Raw genomic sequence first — 23,926 nt, 5'->3', positions numbered from 1 at the left:
ATAACTTAACAACTACCTAGCAACACCACAGCAACCACCTGGGAAACCATAGCAACTATTCTAGCAACCACCTGGGATAACATAGCAACCACTTAGCAACCACCTAAGATTCCATAGCAACCACTTAGAAGTTGCAATAGCATGGCAACCATTTAGCAACACCACGGCAGCCGCCCCTCAGTGCTGCGACATGGGAGCAAGAAGCAGGAGAACTCACTGGGCATTTGAACAGTGATACTGACCGGACTGGCTCTATCTGAAAACACAACACCCACACACACACACACACACACACACACACACACACACACACACACACAGCGAGAGAGGTAGAGAGCGCAAGAGGGAAGAGAGAAGCCGAGATTCACAGTGGTGAACGAATGCCTGATGTTTTGGTGATGCTTGACCATCACTCTGGGGGCTTAGGGCTTAGACTCATTAGGGCTGCCTAATCTATCCACCCCCTGACCGGAGCCACTGGAACCAGATCATCAGGGTCATTCACTTCCCCTGTCAGTGGGCAGTTTTAACGTTATGGCAACCAGCACTTATCATGTAAACCGAGTTGTGACTGGCCCTGATGGAGTGAGGAGCTCTGTTATCCGGAACCGCTGCTCCTTCCCGCTGAGAGGAGCCAGCTGAGCCGGTCCAGGCGTCTGGTAAGGAAGCTCTCCCTCCGGTCGAGGTTTATCGGGCACGACCCACTAGGAGGAGACCCAGGGGAAGGCCCAGGACCCGCTGGAGGGATTATGTCTCTCTGGATTGGCAGCTTGGAGATCCCCCCCAGCAAGAACTGGTAGAAACTGCTGGGGACTTGCTGGGGACGGGGACGCCCAGGGCTTCTGTGCTCGCCCTGTTGCCACTGCAACCCTTCTTCTGGCAAGAAGAAGAAGATGATGAAGGTGATGATGATGATGATCATTTAAATAGCGGTGCCTAACTTTTTATACACTCCTTGTACTTATGCACAGTCTGGCAATTGCAACTATTAAAACTAATAATAATAATTATTATTATTATATTATTATTATATTATAGGAATCATTACAGCCATAATTTTTAATGCCACCAGCGTTGTTATTAGTATTATTATTATTTGTAGTACTACTACTACTACTAATAATAATAATAATAATAATAATGATTTTTAAAAATTACAGTAACTTTTGTTATTTTTTAAATTACCAGCATTATTATATTTCTTTATTAAATATTAATATTAATATTATATTTATATATTTTATTTTATTAATATAATTATTACATTATCATTAATAGCAATAATAATAATAGTAATAACAATAATTAAATAAATTACTAGCATTATGATGATGAAGATTATTACTATTGTTATTATTATTAATAAATAATAATAATAATAATAATAATAATGCTTGTAATTGTTTAAAATAATAACACAAAAGTGACTCTAATGATACTGCTATAATTTTAACAGTTTAACTCTGAATGTACACACACACACACACACACACACACACACACACACATCGTCAGGGTTTCATGCCCTAATTACTGTACGTCGCTTAGCTTGTAGAGACGACAACTGGACCAAAACATTTACAAAAAAAAAACCCTGACTTTATTCAGAAGAGCAAACACACACATACACCCACACACTCACACACACACACACACACTCACACACTCACACACTCACACACTCAGCAAATAGGATTATTAACTGTTATTTAAATGTTAATTAAATAATAAATCCTTTACCATCAGCATTAAAAGCAGATTAGATCTCTCAGATCTCGCTGCTCGAGAACCGCTGTGCAAGTCCACAGATCCACGTTAACCAGGCCTAACGTGACCCTAAGGTCAACTACTCTCTCCTCACCTTCTAAACAAACCCGCTCCACCTCAACTGAGCTCTGAAAGAAGACCCTAACGGTCGCCCTCACATAAGAATCTAAGAACCACCAAGGCAAGGAGGGCCAACCATGAACTGGAAGCAGCTGGAACAGCAGCGTCGCTGTCTGAAATCAACCCCATAATACAACACAGTGAACTGGGAGGCTGCCGTCCAAGAAAAAGAACCCCCAGCTCCAAAATCAGCACCTCCAAAAAAACCTTAGGGCAAAGCAGAACGTCCCTTCTGGAGGGAGGTTTTTAAGGTTCAAGGTCAAGCTGAGGCTTTCAGCTCTAAGAACACTGTACCAACTGTTAAGCATGGTGGTGGTAGTATCAGGCTCTGGGGCCAGGGTGCTACCAGGGGGACTGCTACATTGAATAACGTGGAAGGAACAGTGAAGCCTCAGAATTATTATCCTTCAGTGGCTTTCCCAAAGTCCAGACCTCAATCCTACCGAAAATATGTGGACCCTGCCAGAAGCTTGTTGATGGCTACCAAACGTGTCTGGTGAGGGTGTGGCTTGCTAAGGGGTGTTTAACCAAATATTATGTGAGCTGTATGAAAGTATGATTATGACCCTGTATTGATTTCATGAAACCCACCCAAAACACAATTTAGGTGTTTATGTAATATTTAAGAAAATCAACACATTAAATACTCCCTCCCGCTACTCAGACGCAAGAAATCTGCCCGATGAGCCTCAAGGGGGCGCTAAAGCACATACAGATGCTTTTTGCTTAAAATGTTCATTTTTTTCATATTTTTTTATTATTCCTTGGGTCATAGAAAAAAAAGAATTAATATAGAATAAAACTGAACATTAATTGAAATAATTTGTCTTAAATAATTCTTAAAATACCAACAAACAGTGTACATTTTTTTAAAAAGTGTTTTAATTTTTTTTTTAAAACTAATTCATTATTATTCATTATTATTATTATTATTATTATTATTATTATTATGAGGGCTGCACAATATTATTAAAACTGGCATTCCGACATTCAGGTTTTTTTTGCTATATTTTTATTGCAATGTTAAAAATATTATAAATAAGATTTCTCCAGTCAGTGATCCAAGTCGTGATATTAATAAATATGTGTCAAATAAGTCAAATAAATGACACTGGTCAGATAAAAGCTGCCTCTGATAGATATTATATGGAAAATTAGAGCAGGGGGAGAATTTTCCTTTTGTATCCAGGAAGTCATAGACTGCTCGTGCATACACTGCGATGTCGAAGCTGAATTAAGATTTCATGCAGCTCTACATAATAATATAATTATTAATATTATTATTATTAGAGCTAATCTCTAAACTCTATTGTTGTTGTTAGGATTTTTTTTTTTGCACTAAATCTGATCCCACAGACCAAACCGTCTATCAAAGGCCTAGAGACACGAAACCTGGTCAACTGGCAGTCCTCCCTCCCTCTACTCAGGCTCAAGAAATCAGTCTCGTCTGATAGGCCTCAAGGGGGCGCTATAGAGTTGTGCTTCGATTTTTTTGCTTCTTTTTTTCCAGATTCCCTGGCTCATAATGTAAATCTGTTTTAAATTACACAGCATTACGTTTATAAAATATTACGTTTTAAAAATTATTGAATAAATGAAATTAATTTTTGCAATTTCTTTCAATTTATACTTCATTAGTCCGGGGGGGGCGGGGCTTATCACAGTATCCTCACTTCCATAAAGATCAATATTATGAGCCGACTCCGGATTTCACTTTTACCCCAGTACACCTCCCACTCAGTCTGCAGTAATGCACCGCCACACACACACACACACACACACACACACTCCACTGTTTCTAAAACTACGAGGGCGCAGAGGGCAGCGTGTGTTTAGCAGCTGCTCAGATTAAAACACTCTCTGACCATTTTAGACATTTCAAACTGACACGAACACACACACACACTCTCTCACACACATACACACACACTCTCTCACACACACACACACTCTCTCACACACACACACTCGGAGACACCACGATGCCAACCTGCTACAGTGCCAGCAGCACCCTGAACCGAAAAATGAGTGTGTGACAGTGTGCACAGCCTGAGTGCACCGTCAAAACACACACACACACAAACACACACACACACACACACACACACACACATACAAACATACACACACACACACACACATACACAAAAAACATGCCATCCAACTGAAGATCTGAAAGCTTGGGAACATTTTTTCCCATGTTCCCGAACGTTCGATTTCCCATTTTTTGGGGGGCATACAGGCACCACGGCAGTATGGACGGCGTGACGTAGCAGCAGCACTTTCCACAAGCACCCCCAACCCACCATGACTCAACAGCCACAACCACACCATGGTGGACATCTCTCACTTATGCATGGGAAAGAAGCTGGGGGTCCTAAAAAAAAGTAACACAACTAGAGATCAAGCCATCATCATGAAGACACCAAGTCACAGCAGGATGCATGGATGGATCCATGCATGCATGCTTGCATGCATTTGTGCACACCACCGCATGTTTGCGTGCATCTCCTTGTGCGCAAAAAAGGACAATTAATGCATGCATAAAAATGACACTTTTACAGTGCAATACTGCAAAGCAAATATTCAGTGCAGCAGTGCATGCACACACATTCCACTTTTACAATGAAACAATTCATGCCATTAAATGCAATGCAAAAAAAGGCCCTAAATGCATGCATTAAATCACACATTTGCAATTAAATATTGCAATGCAAAAATAATACAAAACAACCTTCACAATGTCACAGCATCAATACTACAGAGTGCATCTCCTTTCCCCGTACGCACGTAGCTAGGTTAGGAAAGTTGCAAAAAAAAAACGGTCACGAGAACCGGTGCAATGCATAACCTAATAAGGCGTAATTGCATTTGAGCACGAGCTCAAAAAAAAAAAGGTTAATAAGAAGGTGCATGCAGTTTTTCTCTAGTTCCTATAAGCTCGAGTAAGCCGATGTGTGTGTGTGTGTGTGTGTGTGTATATAGGCTCGTGTACGTACAGGCACCAAGTTGCACGCCCGTGTTATTGCAAGAGGGGGGCGCGTGGCAACAACGTTGAAAACAACGTTTAAAACAACGATAATTAATTAATTTTCTGGGTTAAAATGTGATGCACGTTCGTGTTTGGACGTCTGATAAAGTTTAAACGACGTCCCCCCTCCTCACACCCCCCTCACACTGCAAGTTGGAGTCTCGTTTGGAATTGTCCGTTCCACCTTAAATGGTGCAGCAGTTCCATTCTGGCGCCTGAGGCGCCAGAATGGAACTGCTGCACCATTTAAGGTGGAACGGACAATTCCAAAATTCCGAGCCGAAAAGCTGAGAAATAAAAGCACCAACTTCTCCCACATTTAAACCCCTGTACCTAAGCGTCCTTTTCAACACATCCAAGCCGTTTATCTCGCAGTCACGTCTAAAAAAACACACATTTACCCCTCGCTAGTTACTCACTTGCATGGCAAGCACAACTCACCCCCAAAAAACAGACACCAGCCGAAAGATTTACGGTGCAAACTGCAGCCTCGGTGGCTTGAGCCGGGGTCAGCAGCATCCTCCAGCATCCACAAGCTTCCCTACAAGCGCCCCTCAACTTTATAGTTCATCCGTATCTCCCACCAGTCCAGAACTCCAGACAGGGATTAAAAAAAGGAAAACTATCCGCGTCCCTTTTTTTCCCCACTACAGTCGCAAAATGGTGAATGAACCACTAACAGCTGGCGCCGTCCGGCCAATCACAGCTCGGCGGAGGATACAGTAGCCAATCAGCGCCGGAGGACGAGCCGGGGGGCGGGACGAGCTGTCAAAGCCGCCGTGACGGGCGTACGAGGCGAGCTAATGGGAAGCGCAGCCGGTGCCGCTCTGGAGAAGTTTACAGTATCCAATCAGAGCGCTGGGAACCTTAGGAACAGAGTGTGGGCGGGAGTTAGGGGCGGGGCGGAGACGGCGGCAGCCAATGAGAGGAGGCGAATCTCCCTCTTGCCTCGTAACGGGGAATGTGTTTACACTGAGGCGGTGTGTGGAAGTGAAATTGAGCCGTTTCGACGTCGGGGTGATTATTATTATTATTTTATTTTATTTTAGTTTTTTTAGTTTTAAAATGCAGGAACGTGACAGCGAACGTTTTTTGGGGAGTAAATAAATAAACGCAGATTAAATGAGTTTGATTAAATTGAAAAATAATCATTCTGTGCTATTTCTGAGTTATTATCGATGACGATCTGTTTAAATTAATGAAAAATAAATCGTTAAAAAATGTAAAAAAAAAAAAAAAAAGGCCGAGATTCAGATTCAGCGCCTCCGTTTTCCTCCGTTTCTCGCCCTCACTTTGCTCTCTTTTCTCTCAGCAACAGACCCTCGCCTCGTATCCGAGCGCAGCCAATCACCGCCGGCCGTTTCGCCTGCGCGCTGACGTGCGCGCCGCTCCGCCCCGCCCACTCCGTGCGAGCTTAGCCGGGAGTTCGCCGTTGACGTCACCTCGCCGGGCTCCGATTGGCGAGGCGGGACGCGTCCGCCAGCCAATCCGCGGGCAGAGCGGTGAAGTCATCACGCATGTTGCCACCAGCTGGCTGAAGGGGGCGGGGCTTGGACTCGCTTCACCCCGAGCTTGGACGGAGAGTAGTAGTGTGTGTGTGTGCGCGCGCGCGTGTGTGTGTGTGTGTGTGTGTGTGTGTGTGTGTGTGTGTGTGTGTGTGTGTGTGAAACACTGTTGTTTAAGTGAACTATTCGACTCCTGTGTCTCACAATCTGTGCGTGGTACAAAATAGCATCTTAATAAAGCGAAAAGTCATGAATATTAATGTGGTAAATTAGCATAGCGCTTAAATATGAGCTGCGGATTAAAGGGGAAGTCCGACGAGGTTCATTCCTAAAAAATGACTGACTTTACACACATATATGCAAATATAGCCTCTTTTATTTGCCATCTCAAGCCACCAGTGCACTTAATAATGCTGTTTCACTATTATCCGATATTATCTTTGGGGGACTACTTTTCCACGCATCACCCTGCATGTAACCCTCCGCCTTGACTTAAAGTGTAAAAAAAAGACATTTGGAGGCCAAAATCTTCTCAAAACGATCATAACATAAATGGCTCTGTGTATCATAAGCATCTAGTGTAGTCAAATGTTTGCAATGGGGCTTTTACAGGGCATTAAACCTTTACGACGTCTGGTTCCATTCGCCACCACTGTGTACAATTCTGACTCAGTTCTGAGTCTAGAACAGTGCTCCACAGCAAACCCACTCCGTATGATCGGAGCAATCCTGATAAATCTGACTGGATACCTTATTTATTTATGTATATTTTTGGGAGGGACTATTTTACCGTACATCACGCTGCATGTATCTGCCTGGGGAAGCAACACACCAAAGCGAACCGCTCCTAATGGCCTCCACCTTTAGCTCCATCTAAAACGGTTTAATTATGCAGATGCTTAGGTGGAGTAAAAATAGGAGTTCCTCTTTATGTGTGTGAAGAAGATTAGGGTGAAGCACCATCACATTGGGTGCACTAGTGGATGTGTGTGTTGCATGTGCTGGAGCTTTGGGATGGGGAACAGAACGGGTATTGCTTATTAAACTGCACACACACACACACACACACACACACACACACAGTCAGAATACACACATAACAGGCGAAGTTACACACCAGCAGTTACATAATCTGTTGTGGAGCGCCAGGCTTGAACGTCAGCAGCGCCATCTGCCGGCCGCCCGTCACACTGCAGCTCCGGGGCAAGAGCCTGTGGATGGACTCTGCCAGAAATAAACAGAATCAGATGATTTGCACTGAATTTCGAGGCACTTCGACAGAAAAATAACATATTTTAATACAATAGAATTATTAATTAAAACTGTTATATATATATATATATATATATATAGATAGATAGATAGATAGATACTACATGTCACATACATACCGACTTATTATTAAATTGTAATTTCATTACATTTTAAATACATTTGAACACACTGTTGTGAAACACTGTATTTAATGATGTATGATGGTAAGTTGTGTTTATTAAATGGTAACTTAATAGGGGAAAAATGTTTTTTCCAAAAACAGAATTTCATTTGGAGCATTTCTATTGATCCATTCATCGGGAAATTCTGATTTAATATAAAGAACAACTGCCAGATATCGATTGTGTCAAAATGTGCCACAATACATGTCATATAATTGAATTTTTCATTCTTATTTACTTCCTATATATATAGTATAGTATAGTTTATACATATAGTATAGTTAGTATAGTTTATACATATATAAACACTATATATATATATATATATATATATATATACAGCTCTGAAAAATAAGAAACCACTTAATTATTTTGGTTAAATTTGCATCCATTTCATTCCAGCCATTTCATCAAACAGAGCTGAGTTATCTGAACCTGCAGACTATGAACGGCATAAAGTCCCAACAGCAAAGTGAGAGACTAGTGGAGAGCCGGCCGAGACAGGAGAGCTGTGATTGGCCGTCGAGGTTATTATTTCACCATAGTGATTCTGAATGCTCTCAGAGTTCAGATATTAATACTGTGTTTAAATCTTAATAATAACTTCTTTACTTTATAATTATTATCATCATTTCTTTGCATTATTATACAAATAAATAAATGCTTTAAATAGAAGATTTAGATTATTTGGAATTTAGGGGAAATGTCCATGGTTTATGAAATACAACACAAATGTTCATTTCCCTAAAACATGCTGCCTAGTAAAACCAGAAAAACGTATATATATAAATATATATATATATAATAGCCTTATAATAACACAGTGTGGCGACGCTTCACACAGATGTGGAATCGTGAAGACATCGATACAAACTAAACTAATTCATTAGTCAGTTCAAAAGTCGACATGAAAAAAACATTAAAAAACATCGTTAATGTGTCCAAATACATACGGCCAGGGAAAACTCAACTGGAGCCTCTTGACATCACATCTGCATCACAATTCCCTCTGGGATTAACCCTTTAATGCCTGAACCATCGCTAACTTGTTAAAACACTTGGCACGCAGGACTTTTATTCTGTATAATGTTTCATCTACTGAATATAATCTAGAATCGAATAACAGGGAGAAACATCCAAGAGGGTGAATCCTGTTCAGAGGCCCTGTAAACTCTCACAACTCCTAATTATGCTGGGCGTCTTCATCCACACCCGGATAATATAACCACATAGGGCCTGTGATTGGACCAGTAGGGGTTAAACTTCCATCTGGGATGTACACTGCATAGATTAGGCCTAGATGGGAGCCATGTGAGATGCAAGGTGGGCTGTAATGATGGGGCTCATTTGGGAAGTCCAACTGGGTCCCAGTACCAACCCACTGAGAGCCCATGCCCACCTGGAACCCGCCTGGAACCCACCCATGAGAGCCATGCTGGTAGCTGGTTGGATCCGTTATGACATCATACGTTTTCAGAACCTTCCCGCCGCTGAACGTTCCCATAACGCTCCCAGTCAGCCGGGTCCGTTTCCATTCTATCCGACGTTGCTCTGGCTCCGCCCCCTCTTAGTAGGAGTCGTTCCAGTGAATGGCAGACGCCGACAGTCTCCTTAGCATCCCCTCCTCGTGAAAGGCCTTGCCCTTTGACCTTTGAGCTGACCCTCAGCATGAGCACGGCCCCTCTCGCTCGGCACAGCGGCGTCCCGTCACTGAAGTGTCACTGAGCGCCCCGGGGCATGTGACCGACTCCTGGAAAGGCCAGACAGCGCGAGAGGTGAGAGAGTGAGGAGAAAGAGAGGAGAGATGACAGACAGACGGATCAGGGGCCGAGAGGACAGGGAGGACAGAGAGGGACGAGCGCCGCGCTGAACCTCCCCATTCAGACGTCTCCATCATTTCCACATGAATGAAATGCACGGCCTTGTGCAAAAGTTTGGACACCCTCGGGCAAATAACAACAACCACCTCGTTTGCGGGGGAAGGTATGCGGATTCTAAGGGCCTGTGACTGGCGGCCAGGGCCCCAAACAAATGGATGGAGTGAGTGTTTTGGCCAAATTGGTGGAGTTGTGGGCCCAAGATCCCTGTTACCAGGCAATGTGTTCTTTACTGTGGTGTCCCAGGAATGCCTATACACACCATGTCCGTTTATTTTATTTTTTTTATGGGCAATAAATGGGGATTTATTTACTTATTTATTTATTTATTTAAAGTTTTATACAACATTATATTTCGACCCATTTTCACCCCAATTTGGATGATCAGTGACCCAACCCACACGTATTCACCCACCTATCACACGCAGTGCTCCCAACCCTGGGAAGCTGAAGGCCGACACACGGCCCTAATAGAGCACTGTTCAAAGCACACCAGCAACTCAGAGTGAGAGCTGGCCATGCTGAAGTACAGCCTCCAAACATGGTGAAGGTAGTTTCACATACTGTTAAATCTTAAGTGTATGTAGTTTTTACAGTCTGTTAGTAATAATTGTTTTTAATAATAATAATTTGAATCCAGTATGAGTTAGAATTTTTGAAGCTCACCTCCATCACCTACCCTTCATGGTTTGTAAATTGCGGAGCACTATTTTGGCCCTCGGCCACTAATATCACTGCATTCTGGTCCCCCAAGACGAAGAGTTTGTGGCCCATTCTTGAAAATGTGCAGTATCATGATGCAAACAGCAGGGGGAGACAGAGGTCATTATTAAGAAATGTGACTCATGTTGTGGTCAGTTGCTTTTCTGTAGTTTCTTCTTCTTATTTTATTACTATAATAATAATAATAATAATAATATGCCTTTTTAAAGTCGCTTATCCAGAAAGTAATATTAACGATTCATTATCTCCTATTAAATTAAGATTTATGAAGAATTATTTGGCTGATGATCTGGTTCCTATCAGGTAGCAAGTTAACAGTCAGTTCTTAAAGGTCATGTTCTAGACGACCGGGTCAGAACATCTCTAAAACATCAGGCAGGCCTTTTGGGGTGTTTCCGGTATGCAGTGGTCAGCGTGTACCAAAAGTGCTCCAAGGAAAGACAACTGGTGAACCGGCGACAGGGTCAATGGACACCCAAGGCCTCACTGATGCTCATGGAGGCCCCGCCCACCCCACAACTTACAGGCCTTAAAGGACCTGCTGCTAACCTTAGTCTTGGTGCCAGGTACCACAGCACCACGCCTTCCGAGGAGGACCTACTCAGGTGGTTTTAATGTGCAGGACCTTTAGATCACTGTAGACTCCACCAGGCCGACGAGGCAGAGGTGCAACTGTAGTATTTTCACTAAACCACAGCTTTAAGAAGTTTGAAGCCATGTTCTCCGGGCTGCCTGCCCGCAGCGATGTCGCTGGGTGCGGAACGGGCCCACGGCTGCGGATGTGGTGGCCCATGAGGCGGCCTGCGAGAGAGAGGGAGTCGGAGGAGAGACGTGGCACGTTTCCAAGAAAACTCAGCCACTCATGAGAGAAAAGGGAAGTGGCCTTGAAGTCTGTAATGTGGCACCACGGTCGACTCCACCAGAGCTTTCACTCTCAGTTTCTCGCTGTGAGAAACACCAACGAACACTGACAGAAACCAACAGTGGGAGTGTCCGAAAACAAGGCACATCCGCATCCAGTATGAATCTGCAGTGCATCGTTTTAACAACCTGAAAGTAAGAATTGTGGATTCAGTTCAGTCCAGTATGAATCTGCAGTGTGTGTAATTCTAACAATCTGACGCTAATAGTTGTGGAGTGTTTGTAATCCAGTATGAATCTGCAGTGTATCATTTTGACATTTTGACAGTAATAACTGTGAATTCAGTTTAATCCAGTATGAATCTGCAATGTGTTATTTTAACAATCTGACGCTAATAATTGTGGAGTGTTTATAATCCAGTATAAATCTGTAGGGCGTGTCGTTTTTAGATTCATACTGGACTGTGTTGTTTTTCCAGTCTGACTCGTCATTGGATGGTACAAAATAAAGCTTGAAAAAAGACCAAGAGTCCAGAAGCCACATCCGCATCCAGTATGAATCTGCAGTGTGTATAGCTTTTACAATCTGAAAGTAATAATTGTGGAGTGTTTGTAATCCAGTATGAATCTGCAGTGTGTGTCATTTTTAGATTCATACTGGATTAAATGGCTCAAAATAAAGCTTGGGAAAAACTCCAAAAGTCACATCTGCATCCAGTATGAATCTGCAGCGTGTATAGTTTTTACAATCTAACAGCAATAATTATGGAGTGACTTTAATCCAGTATGAATCTGCAGCGTGTGTAGTTTTTACAATCTAACAGCAATCATCTTTGAACGGCCCAAAATAACTCGGCACACAGACTGGTCAGGTGGTATTAACCAGTTTAATTAACCCTGATTACGCTTAAAAACAACACAAAAAAACAAACAAACAAACAAAAAAAAAACAGAAGAATTAAACGTTACATGTTATTAAAACTCAACCTGTCGTTATGAGCTGCGGAGCCACAAAAATAAAGAGAGAGAAGGAAGGAAAAAAAGAGATAGAGAGAGATAGAGAGAGCGAGAGAGAGAGAGAGAGAGAGAGAGAGAGAGAGAGAGAGACCATTACACAACAAAGCAATACACAGTTTCTCTTCAGATGATGTAATCCCACAAATGAAAAAGAAAAAAAAACAAAACACAAGATCAAGAGAACAGGAACGTTACAAAATAACAATTCTATGACATGACTGGAGTTCAAATCCTACAGCCCTCCCTCTCCCTCTCCCACCCCCACCCCCACCCCTACCGTCTGCCTCCATTTACAACAGCCTGGAATAGAATTACAGTCTTTAGTTCTTATTTTACAATAATAAAAATAGACGTTGTGAATGTTGCAGGTATAACACACACACACACACACACACACCAGCCCGGTTAACGGAGAAGAGGGGCTGCTCTCGAGTGGATTCGCCGGTCAGTGATCAATGAAAAACGGATGACGACTCCGTGAGGAAACACCATTCATTCACAAATAAAAGTAAAGTCAAGAACGATAAAGATTACAGACATAAAAACGCCCACATCAGAAAAACGCCGGGACTGAAAAAGGACTACAACGAAGGTGGACCTGCTCACGTATGCGTCCGAGACCCTCACACCCAGCGACCCACCGAGCTGGGAGCAGCCAGTCGCTGACCCGAGGAAACCCCTGTTGGAGCTGGACTGGGTTCTGCAGCTGAACAATTTTGATCCAGTATGAATTTGCCTTGGGTAGTTTTTTTTCTACAGTCTGGCACAATGTAAACCCAGTATGAATCTTTTCTGCATGCAGTTTTCATAGTCTGATGGCAAAAACTGCAGCCAGTATGAGTTATAGCCTGATGGTAATTGTGGAGTGATCTGAATCCAGTATGAATTGGTGTCATTTTATAGTCTGACAGATCAATCATTGTAGACCAACTTAAATCCAGTAACTGCAAAGTCATCTGAATCCAGTATGAATCTGAGTAGCTGCTATAGTCTGACATTGATAATAAATAACTATAGAGTGATGTAAATCCGGTATGAATCTGGTTAGAACGTAGTTTTTACGTCCAGATAGTAATTGTGGAGTGATCTGAATCCAGTATGAATCTGAGTAGTTGTTATCAATGTCAGACTATAACAACACCTATAGATGATGTAAATCCGGTATGAATCTGCTCAGCATGTCGTTTTTACAGTCTGATGGTAACAGTTGTGGTGCGATGTGAATCCAGTATGAATTTGCTGAGCGTTCCGTTTTAAAAGTCTGACAGTAATAATTACAATCCAGTATGAATCTGCTGAGCATGTAGTTTTTATGGCCGGACAATCATTGTGCAACGATGTGAATCCGGTATGAATCTGGATAATGTAGTTCTCACAGTTTGACAGTAATAATAATGGAGTGATCTGATTCCAGTATGAATCTGTGTAGCTTTTAATAGTCGGACAGTAATAATCGTAGAGCGATGTGAATTCAGTATGAATCTGCTCAGCATGTAGTTTTTAGGGTTTATTCCAGTATGAATCTGCAGATTCTGAAATCTAAAAATTGTAAGGTGAGAATTTCTGTGGGGAATATTTGGTGCATTTTGCAAAACTTGCAAACTCTACAACCTCTTATAGATCTCAGAGGAACCTTCAAGGAACTTTTTTCTTCTGAAAACCTTTTCTTGAAGGTTCCTCAAAGCACCTTAAGAGGTTCCTCCACAGTTTCAACTTTACAGAACCTTCAAACGTCATTGGTCCATCCCAGCTGATCTTACACCAATCATCAAAAAAGACCTGGTGAACCTAATCCAGCTCAAACAGGGCTTAAATCGGCCAATAAGAGCAGCCTGCTCAGAGTCGCTCAGTGTAGAAATGGGGGCGGGGGCGGGGTTCAGCAGTCGAGGAAAAAAAAAGCTGATTGGTTGAAGACGGAGTAAGGCAACTGTCAGTTCCATAAAGAGGAGGTGGAGGGACAGAGGAGGTGAGGACGTGTTGCCAGGGAGGACCGCCAGTTTCGTAAAAAAAAAAAAAAAACACCCCCCCAAAAAAAACCGTTAAATACTGTACAGTGCGAACAATATGCCCAATAAGGTCCTCTGACATCACGTGACTTCCTCTTCCTGCGGCTCCTGATTGGCCCTCCTGATTGATTGACTGAGTCAATGCTGTGCTCAAGTGTTCACCCCGGAGGGCTTCAGTTCACAGAACCTTCAGTTCGGCTCCACGGAATCGGATCTCTCCTTTTGTAGCCCAGAGACGAACAGATCAAACAGACCAACACACACACACACACACACACACACACACACACACACACACACACACACACACACACGGCTGGCATGTTAGAGAAAGCATGGTGGATAAAAGATCTTGCATCAGGAGAAGACTAGAGCTCTGATTGGTGGGATTGGGCCTGAGCTGCAGTTCTGTATGTTTATAGAGTCCGTCTATGAAAGCGGTGCCATGTGCGTCCACATTGTTTCCAAAAGCTACAAGTTAAAGATATTAATATTATTCATATTTTTTGTTTACAGGTTTAATCACTTTTAATTACATTATATTTCCTTACATGGCCATTTTTACATTTTCCAACATGATATTTGTCCTTAAAATTAAAATGAGAAATTATTTCTAAAAAATGAATTTAAACACATTTATATCCAGAATGAAATTCTAAAACTAAAAATCCATAATGAATTTCTAAAAAATAAATATCCGGAATGACGTTCTAAAAAATGGATATCCAGGATTAAAAAAACAAAACAAAAAACAACCCCAAACCCCCGAATAAATATCTAAAGAAAAAATTTAAAATAATCCAGAATGAAGTTGTAAAACTAAATATCTAAAATTATTTCTAAAAAATAAATATCCGGAATGACGTTCTAAAAAATATGATGATGAATAAAAAACAAAACAAAAAAAAAACAATCCAAAACCCCCCAAAAACAAAATCAGAATAAATTCATAATATATATATTTTTTAAATAATCCAGAATGAAGGTCTAAAACTAAATATCCAAAATAATTTCTACAAAAATAAATATCCGGAATGAAATAAAAAAATATATATAATATAATATATATTCAGATGAATTTCCAAATATTTAAATTTAGAATAAATTTCAAAAAATGAGTATCCAGAATTCATTTATGTAAATAAATGTATATTTGTTTTTGTTTGTGTCCCTGTTTCCATAAGATATATTTATTACAAATTAAAAACACAAACATTGTAAATTACTTACAATTTGTGTGCATCCCTTAGTCTGACTTACCACCCCGTCACACTAACCTTTTTTAGTTTTGTCTTAAAAATGTACTGTTGCTTTGAATTACATCACAAAGAGGAAGTGACATCATTTAAACCTTTCAGGCAGCAAGTTTTTGATGTTCTTTTCTACTGTTAATCTGCTGTCTGTCTAACTCAACCCAACCACCCCGTCACGCAAAATAAATGAGCTTATCTGTTTTTGTTACATATTTTAAACTATTAACGCAAATAAATGGATATTCAGATTGACGGACGTGTGAAAGGTCAGGAACTTGACCGCACGAAGAACTGTGGCAGATTAAGGATGACGTTTACCACCCCGTCACGTGTGTTTTATTGCGGATATGGCTCTTGCGCCTGAATAAAAAGGATAATATTATTAATAATTATAGATCTGAGATAGAAAACATGTTTTTTGGAGGATGTGAGAATGGCACCGGTTTCATAGAACGACTGTGTTTCGTTCCTGACATGCTGAGAAGTATTCTGCCAAAAGTTAGAGCACCCCCTGCTGTCCCAAACCTTCTTACTGCCCTGTCTGGCTCAAACTACAGTTCCCACAATCCTGCAGGAGGTTCACAGGGGTTCGCTGGTTGTATCCGCTGTGCTGGTGCTTCAGTTTTGCATCACGACTCAACAGGTGCAGCTGCAGCATGAGCCCTACTGAGTTTAGAGTTATAGGCAGTGCAGTGTGTGTGTGTGTGTGTGTGTGTGTGTGTGTGTGTGTGTGTGTGTTAGCCTGCTGGATGCTGGTTTAGTCAGTGCTGCAGGAGTGAATGCACAAGGTCCTTAAAGACATAGGCTGACCATACATGCTAATGTGGCTAATAAAGAATGGAGGCTAGGATGCAGCATCAGCATTTTAACTGGACAGTCCCTTTCAATCCCCCCCAACACCAATCCCTGTAAAACACTGACCACAAAGCCCAGCCTGTGGTCCAGGCACAAACCGAGCAGTGCTATGTGCCGTGCATGGTCGAGAGTCCAGGAAACCGGCCAGCAGAAGGGACTGGGAGGTGGAGTGACACTACACAACCATTCAGAAATCTGGACTCACTTTCAAAAACATATATAACCAACTTTGTTTCAGATAAAAGAATCAAACCTGGTCTTAAATATGAGGCCGATACTTTAGAAAAAAATTAAACGTAAGTAACATTCTGAAAAAATAACGCCCAGAATTAATTTCTAAAAATGAATATTCAGAATTAAGCTCTAACAACATTGATATCCGGGATGAATTTCTAATGAAGTTAATATCCAGTATGAAGCTCTAATAACAGTATTTATTCAGCGCTAATAATTTCCACAAAAAAAAATTATAATAATAATATCCAAAATGATTTAATAAAAAAAAAGTATGAAGCTCTAATAACATTATTTGAATTTTTAAAAAAATTATAAAGTAAAAAAATATCCGGAGTGAAGTTCTAAAAATGAATATCCAGGATGAATTTCTAACATGAATATCCTGTATTAAGCTCTAATAACAGTATTTATCCAGAATGAATTTCCAAAACTCAATATTCAGACTGAACTTCTAAAAATGTAATATGCAGAATGAATTTCTAATCAATTTAATATCCAGAAAAATTAAGAATTGCAGAATTAATAAAAAAAAAACTATTAATGAATTATATATTATCATTATTATTATCCAGACTCCTTAAATAACACACTCAGTAAGAGTTTGGTGGGTCCAGGTTTCTGAATGGCAGTGCAGCAGAGCAGAGAGTAAGACACTACATCAAACTGCTCCAATAGAAAAACACCCGAAATCACTTAGCCAGCGCCAACGGACAGGCCAGTGGACAGGCCAGCGGACAGGCCAACGGACAGGCCAACGGACAGGCCAGCGGACAGGCCAGCGGACAGGCCAGCGGACAGGCCAACGGGTTCGTCCACAAAGCTCTAGAACCGGCCTGCTGGGCCCGAGTCCTCTCATACGGACAGAACAGCACGGGGACGAGGAATACGACAGTATCAGGTGTGGTCCCAGAGAGAGAGAGAGAGAGAGAGAGAGAGAGCGAGAGACACTGGCAGAATAGAGAGAGCAAGAACAAGGGGGGGGGGGGGGGTCTGCTGAGGTGAGCTGGTTTAGATAGAGATACAGGAGATCCTGAGAACTTACACACACACATACACACACACACACACACACACACACACACACACACACACCACAATACATGGGCGCGCACACACACACACACACACACACACACACTCTGTTAGAAGTTGTTCTAAGTAGCAGTTCTAGATCTTCTATCTCTACCGCATGACGAGGACTGTTCGCTTCAGGGAAATCAAGCCCATACCACCGACAGGTGGGGGTTGTGTGTGTGTGTGTGTGTGTGTGTGTGTGTGTGTGTGTGTGTATGTGTGTTAAGTGTGTGTCGAAGGGTCCCTGAGGGATTTGGCCAGGCTGGTTAGTATGTGTGTGTGTGTGTGTGCGCATGTGTGTGTGTGTGTGTGTGTGTGTGTGTGTGTGTGCAGCACAGCTTCATCAAGCGTTTATGACAGTTCCTCTCTGTGGTCAGAAACAATCCCGTCCAAACAAACAAGCCACGGCCTGCGTCCACCTGTATGTGTGTGTGTGTGCTGATTAAGTCCACTGTCAGTCCGGCCTCTCTTACTCCATCGCTGCTGTCTGTGGGTGGGGTTTTTTTGGGGGGATTCGCTTTGCAGGCACTTCACTGAATAAAAATTCCTTTCACAAATAAAAATTGTCGTCCAGTGCCAAAGGTCAAAGACTCCTGAGGGTCAATGGTGTGTGTGTGTGTGTATATATATATGTATGTAGTGCCGTCCACAGTGCTTAAGTCAATTACACACTTTTCCTTGATAAGCCCCTCCCTCCCCTCCGCTCCGCAATTTAACATCTCAAATCCAACCAATCAGACGCGAGTACTGACCACATTCCAGACTTGGATTTAGGGGCTTTTTGCATACATCCCAGTTTGACCATGTTGAAATTACACAGCTCCCCCCCCCCCTTCATTTTAGAGCACTGTAATGTTTAAGACATTTGTCTTCCCATTTAACATGAGAGGCGTCAATCAAATTTTGAGTAGGGAAAAAGAGCACCCTGGTCAGGGACTGGTCAGCCAAGGAAGTATTCCTCAACTGTCCGTCCAACAGACCAGAAACAGGATTTTGGAATTGCGGGATTTTGGAAAAAGGGTCTTACGGACAGATGAGAGCTGAGATTAAGGGGGTGACTGCCTATTGTGTCTATCTATTGTGGGCAGTGGTGGTTCAGCGGTTAGAGTGCCGGGCTATTGATAACAGGGTTGTGGGTTCGATACCCGGGCTCGGCAAGCTGCCACTGTTGGGCCCTTGAGTAAGGCCCTTTACCCTTTCTGTCCCCCCCCGGGCACTGGAGTAGGCTGCCCACCGCTCTGTGTTTGTGTGTGTACTGCCCCTAGTTCACTAGTGTGTGTGTGTGTTCACTACCACAGATGGGTTAAATGCAGAGGACACATTTCGCTGTACAGAGTACAGTGACAAATATGTGCACCTTTACCTTTATTAAATTTATATATATATAAATATAAACAATGTACGCAAATACCCCTTAAATGATGGTCAGTCTAGAATGTGTACTTCACATCAAAGAAAACGTGATGTCCCAAACATTATGGAGGGCACTGTGTGTGTGTGTATATATATATATATATGTGTGTGTGTGTGTGTGTGTTTATACACGCATCTTCCTCCTTCGACATTATGGTCATTGCAGAGTACATCGGTAGGCTCCGAACACACTCGTCCAGAGAAGAGAGTAGGAGAGGGCAGTAGGTCCTGCCGGTCAGTTCTGCCGGTTCTGGGCTGCTCTGCAGGCGTGCGAGTGCTGGTGTGCATTCGTCTGTCAGTATCATTGTCCTCCAACAAGGCCACGTTCCGTCTCGCAGTCCCCGTCCGAACGTCGACTGCCATTGTTCTAGCGTGTCGCGTGTATGTACACGAGTACAGTACTGCGCTGAAGTCCTAGGCCACCTGGGAACGGCGCTTTTGTAAAGCCGCTTATCTGGGCAGCAAGTGCTGAAGGTTCGTACGGACGCTGACGAACACTGACGTTGCGGGTGTCGGTGTGGGGTTGGGGGCGTGGCCAGTCAAGGCCAGGCGCCTTGTGATTTGACACATGCGGGTGTGTTAGCCGACCGGCTTTTCTATTTCCAGACCTCGGAACGTCTTAAAGGGCCGGTGTTCTGTATTTTCTGCTTTGCTTATTTACTGTGCCTTTAGGGGCGTATTTTATGATGTAAATGACCTCTGCTGTGATTGGCCTTGTTCAAAAAGTGATGAAAGGAATGCTTGAATAATAATAATAATAATAAAAAATTATAATATGGGCCCTTTAAAAACTTGTTCGGGGTCTTGTTAGCACTGTCTCTGATAACGTAATTTCTACGTTATTTTTTTTGCTTTAGTCGGGAATATCTGCGCCGATTCTAATGTTACGCATGCAAGCAGGAACACACTTGCTGCCCAGATAATCGGTCTGAAAGCTGGTCTAGCTGGACCTCTGCGGAGAGCCGTATGTCAGCGGTCATTCTGAACAGGGAGCCCCTTAACGTGTAAATGTCTGGACGTGTATCAGCAGTCCTTGTTCTCCAGAGAGAGCTGGGCCGTGGCGCGGTGCAGTTCGGCGCTGACCCTGCGGTGGCCGTGCGGGGGCGAGTTCTCGGCCTCTCCGCTGCCCCCCTCCTCCCTCTCCTCCCTCTCGCCGTTCCTCACCTCTCCTCGCACCTTCTTGTCCTCGGCCTCCTCCGTGTGCTGCTCCTGGTCCCAGCGTCGCTTGAACCTCAGCTTCAGGGGGATGCACTGAGAGGGAGCGTGGGTGGGGGCGTGTCCCGCTGAAGCAGGGGGCGTGTCTGGCTCAGTCTTCACCACAGGGCCACCGCGTGAGGAGGAGGGGCCGAAAAAGAGCGGGGGCGGGGCTGGCGCTTTGAAGACGTCCTCCTCCAGGTCGTCGTAGGGCAAGGTCGGGGCGGTTGTGCCGTTGGACTGCCGTTTGAAGCCGTGAGGAGGATGATTATGATGATGATGATGATGTTGGTGGTGAGGTTGATGATGGGGATGATGATGATGATGATGAGGATGATGATAGCGTCGGTGGGCAGAGAACAGGTCAAACTCTTCGTCCCGCTCGTCCACTTCTTCGTCGCTGATGTCAGTCACTTCCACCTCTTCCTCTGATTCGATGTCGGAGATGGGCTCCACCTGCACAGGAGACAACACCGTTATTAAGGACGTTCGTTGCTCTACAGTAAGGCTCATGGTGCTAAACCTGGTTGGGATCACAGGATTGGCCCTGTACTGGTTTTAGATCTGACCAGACTGGACCACTAACCCGGAGAAGCGTCTGCATGTAGAAAAGTAAAAGACGGCATCCCCCAAGGTTCTGTTCTAGGACCTCTGACACTTTCACCTGGCCCCTTAGCACCTGAGGGACCTCACCTATGCGTTTGATCACAAGGTTCTGGCCTCATATTAGAGATGATTGGTGCTGGTACACGTACCTTGATCTTAGGCAGGCCCGCACTGTTGAGCGAGCCGCTGGAGGAGGAGTTGGAGATGAGTCCGGAGCCGCTGGCCGAGCTCAGGTCGCTGCCGAAGGAGAGCGAAGAGCCGAAGCCTGAGGTGGAGCTGGAGGAGAGCGAACCCTGCCGACCCTGAGCCTCACGCTGCTTCCGGCCCAAAGGTGGAGGCTGCAACTTGAACTTGAACGGCGAAGAGTGGTGGGGTTCGTCGGCAGAGGCTAGAGGGTGGGCGGCAGCCGCTGGGACATGTGAGTGGGCATGGCTTGGGGGTGGAGCCGGCAGGCCGGATGATAATTGGGCAGTGATCGCACCCCTCTCGGCTCCGGGCATAGCCTTGTCGGGCCGCTGCGGCTGGGGCACGATGATGTTGGGGTAGTGGAAGAAGGCGCGAGGGCTGAGGTGGTAGTTGTAGACGCTCTGCGTGTGCGCCTGCAGGTAGCGCTGCATGTCTTCGGGGTTGAAGGAAAAGATGGAGCCCGGCATGGGCGAGAGAGTCGGAGAGGGACTGTAGGGCAGGTGCGACCCGCCGGGGGTCATGGACAGGGCCGGGGAAAGGGGGGGTGGGGCCAGCAGAGCTGCAGAGCCGCCTGGTGTCGCCAAGGGCGACGCAGGGAAGGGCGATAGCGGCTCAGGGTGGACCCGGTGACCACCGACTTCGGGCCCGCGGTGACCCCGGTGAGCACCTGCTCCGCCGTACATCCTGAACAGGGCTTCGTGGGACAGGCGCGGGTGGACGGGTCCGCGGAAGCCTCCAGCTCTTTCGGCAGCTCTCTCCGAGGCTCGCTCTTCGCCTGGGCCGCTGCCGTTGCCCTCCTCGATCTCAGAGTTGACGGAGGTCCCGTCGCTGCAGTCAGAGACGGAGCCACGGGCCACGCGACGGCCCACTGTGCCGAAAACACTCGGACTGCGAAGCTCCTCGCTGCTGGGGGAGAGCACCTCCGAAGGAGTCGACGGGGGGAAACGGAAATGAGTGCCTGCTCCGGTGGGCACGGGGGGAGCACTCTGAGGAACACCAACACCTAGAGAGAGAGAGAGAGAGAGAGAGAGAGAGAGAGAGGTAAAGACCAGAAGCTGGATTCACAAAAACTTATGCTTATTAAAAAACAATGTTTATCATAAACTGATAGAGAGACATGTGAGACATTTTTTATATAATATTTCATATCAATATTTTTAATATACCATTGTTCACTAAGTTCAACTAAGTGCAATTTCAGGAAGCAGGAAAATAGTCCCACTTGGAAAATATGAGAAACTAACATTGCTTTAAGAACGATCCCCACTTTTAATAATTCTGTAATTCAGCTATTACAATTTTAGAGTAGGCTGACCTTCTGACCTCTGAGACCAGTGTGAGGCCACTGTAAGATTTAAGTTTTAAATAAAACCAAATATTCTTAGAATTTTTCTTAAGACAAATTTTAAGGAAATTAGATTTTTTTAAATTAATTATTTATTTTTTATACATTATTTTCTCATTTTCTCCCCAGTTTAGATCACAAATTACCCAACCTGCACGTAACCCCTCCCCCAATCACATGCAACGCCCCCGACACTAGTGAGGGCAGGACCAACATACGCCCCCTTCGTCACGTGTGCAGCCAGCCACACCTCTTTTTCGAACTGCCGGTGATGCCATGTCACCAGGAGACAAGACTAGAGCAGACCCTAGTAATGGCCAGTGCCGGCTGGCGCCGCACCAGTGTGATGTAGCGGGGGGAGAGCGCCACCCTATAGAGAGCAAGGGCCTCGGCTGCCGAAGGCTAGCAGCGTGCTCGGGATTCGAACCGGCGACCCTCTGAAAACCGTGACCTCGCCTTGGTCTGCTGGATCCCCCGGGACCTATTTCTGATCTTTACCAACTGCCAATTACCAATTACCCCACCCACACATATTCTCCCTCCCAGCACATGCAGAGCTCCCCACACTGGCACGCCGCCTCGGACACATGAATCCTCGATTCAGTGAATCAAATGCTTTATTTTGACTCGATTCTTTCTATATGATTCATAAAAAAATGATTACACTGATATGAATGGAGGGACTGTTAACACCGACCATCCAAATGTTCTTCTGATTTTACTTGGTTCAAAAAACATCTGAATATTATTAGAAATCGATCTGAATCGACTGAATCAATCCAATCGACTGAATGCCGCTTGACGACCACCTTCAGCCTGACGCAGTTTGGTGCATCGCTGCATTTTCACACCCTTAATAGAGACAGATAGAAAGCGTGAAATGGAAAAACATTTGCTTGTGTGTGTGTGTGTGTGTGTGTGTGTGTGTCAGTGTGTGTAGGAGTGCAATACACAGTGAGTAGGCAGTTTGTGTGCATGCGTGTTCATGCGTGTGTCAGGTTTGTGTAGGAGTTGAAAGGACGGCAAGTAAGTGGGCCGGACCGTACCTGCAGACCCCATGTCTATGAAGGGGTAGTTGACGAGGACCAGCTTGTTGAAGTTGAACTTGTAGGTGAAGCGCTTTCCTTTCGTTTTGTGCAGGATCCTCTTGTTGTAGTAATACCTGCACACACACACACACACACACACACACACACACACACACACACACATGAATATATATATATATATACATACACACACCCACACATCTACAGTGGCTCCCATCAAGGGGGTCGAGATATTAGGCAACAAGTGAACATTCAGACAGACAAGTGCAAGAATCTGAGCCCCTGAACCAATCAGCCCCTGAACCAATCAGATTTCAGAACCTGAACACTATATATATTTAATTATTATTATTTATCATTTTTAATCCTAA

At 44.1% G+C, this 23,926-nt stretch overlaps 2 protein-coding genes across 4 annotated transcripts in view; both read right to left on the bottom strand.

The window, feature by feature from the left end:
• cicb (capicua transcriptional repressor b) overlaps window positions 1–5,558 on the bottom strand; it is a 59,031-nt gene extending 53,473 nt beyond the window's left edge. For all 3 annotated transcript variants that reach the window (XR_011979737.1, XM_072680520.1, XM_072680521.1), the window contains exon 1: window positions 5,360–5,558. The gene's annotated coding sequence lies outside the window, so the exon portion shown is untranslated. The remainder of the gene's footprint in view (window positions 1–5,359) is intronic.
• Window positions 5,559–15,468: 9,910 nt separating this feature from the next.
• Window positions 15,469–23,926, bottom strand: part of erfl3 (Ets2 repressor factor like 3) — a 58,582-nt gene continuing 50,124 nt past the window's right edge. The window contains exons 3-5 of the mRNA XM_072680517.1: window positions 23,553–23,668; window positions 21,125–22,164; window positions 15,469–20,825 (exon numbers count right to left, since the gene is read on the bottom strand). Coding sequence (XP_072536618.1) covers window positions 20,199–20,825; window positions 21,125–22,164; window positions 23,553–23,668 — 1,783 coding nt within the window. The 3' untranslated portion in view covers window positions 15,469–20,198. The remainder of the gene's footprint in view (window positions 20,826–21,124; window positions 22,165–23,552; window positions 23,669–23,926) is intronic.

The sequence above is a fragment of the Salminus brasiliensis genome, chromosome 5, assembly GCF_030463535.1.
Source record: "Salminus brasiliensis chromosome 5, fSalBra1.hap2, whole genome shotgun sequence".
Lineage (NCBI taxonomy): Eukaryota > Metazoa > Chordata > Actinopteri > Characiformes > Bryconidae > Salminus > Salminus brasiliensis.
The sequence above is the reverse complement of the archived record's forward strand: the minus strand, read 5'-3'. Positions and strand labels throughout refer to the sequence as shown.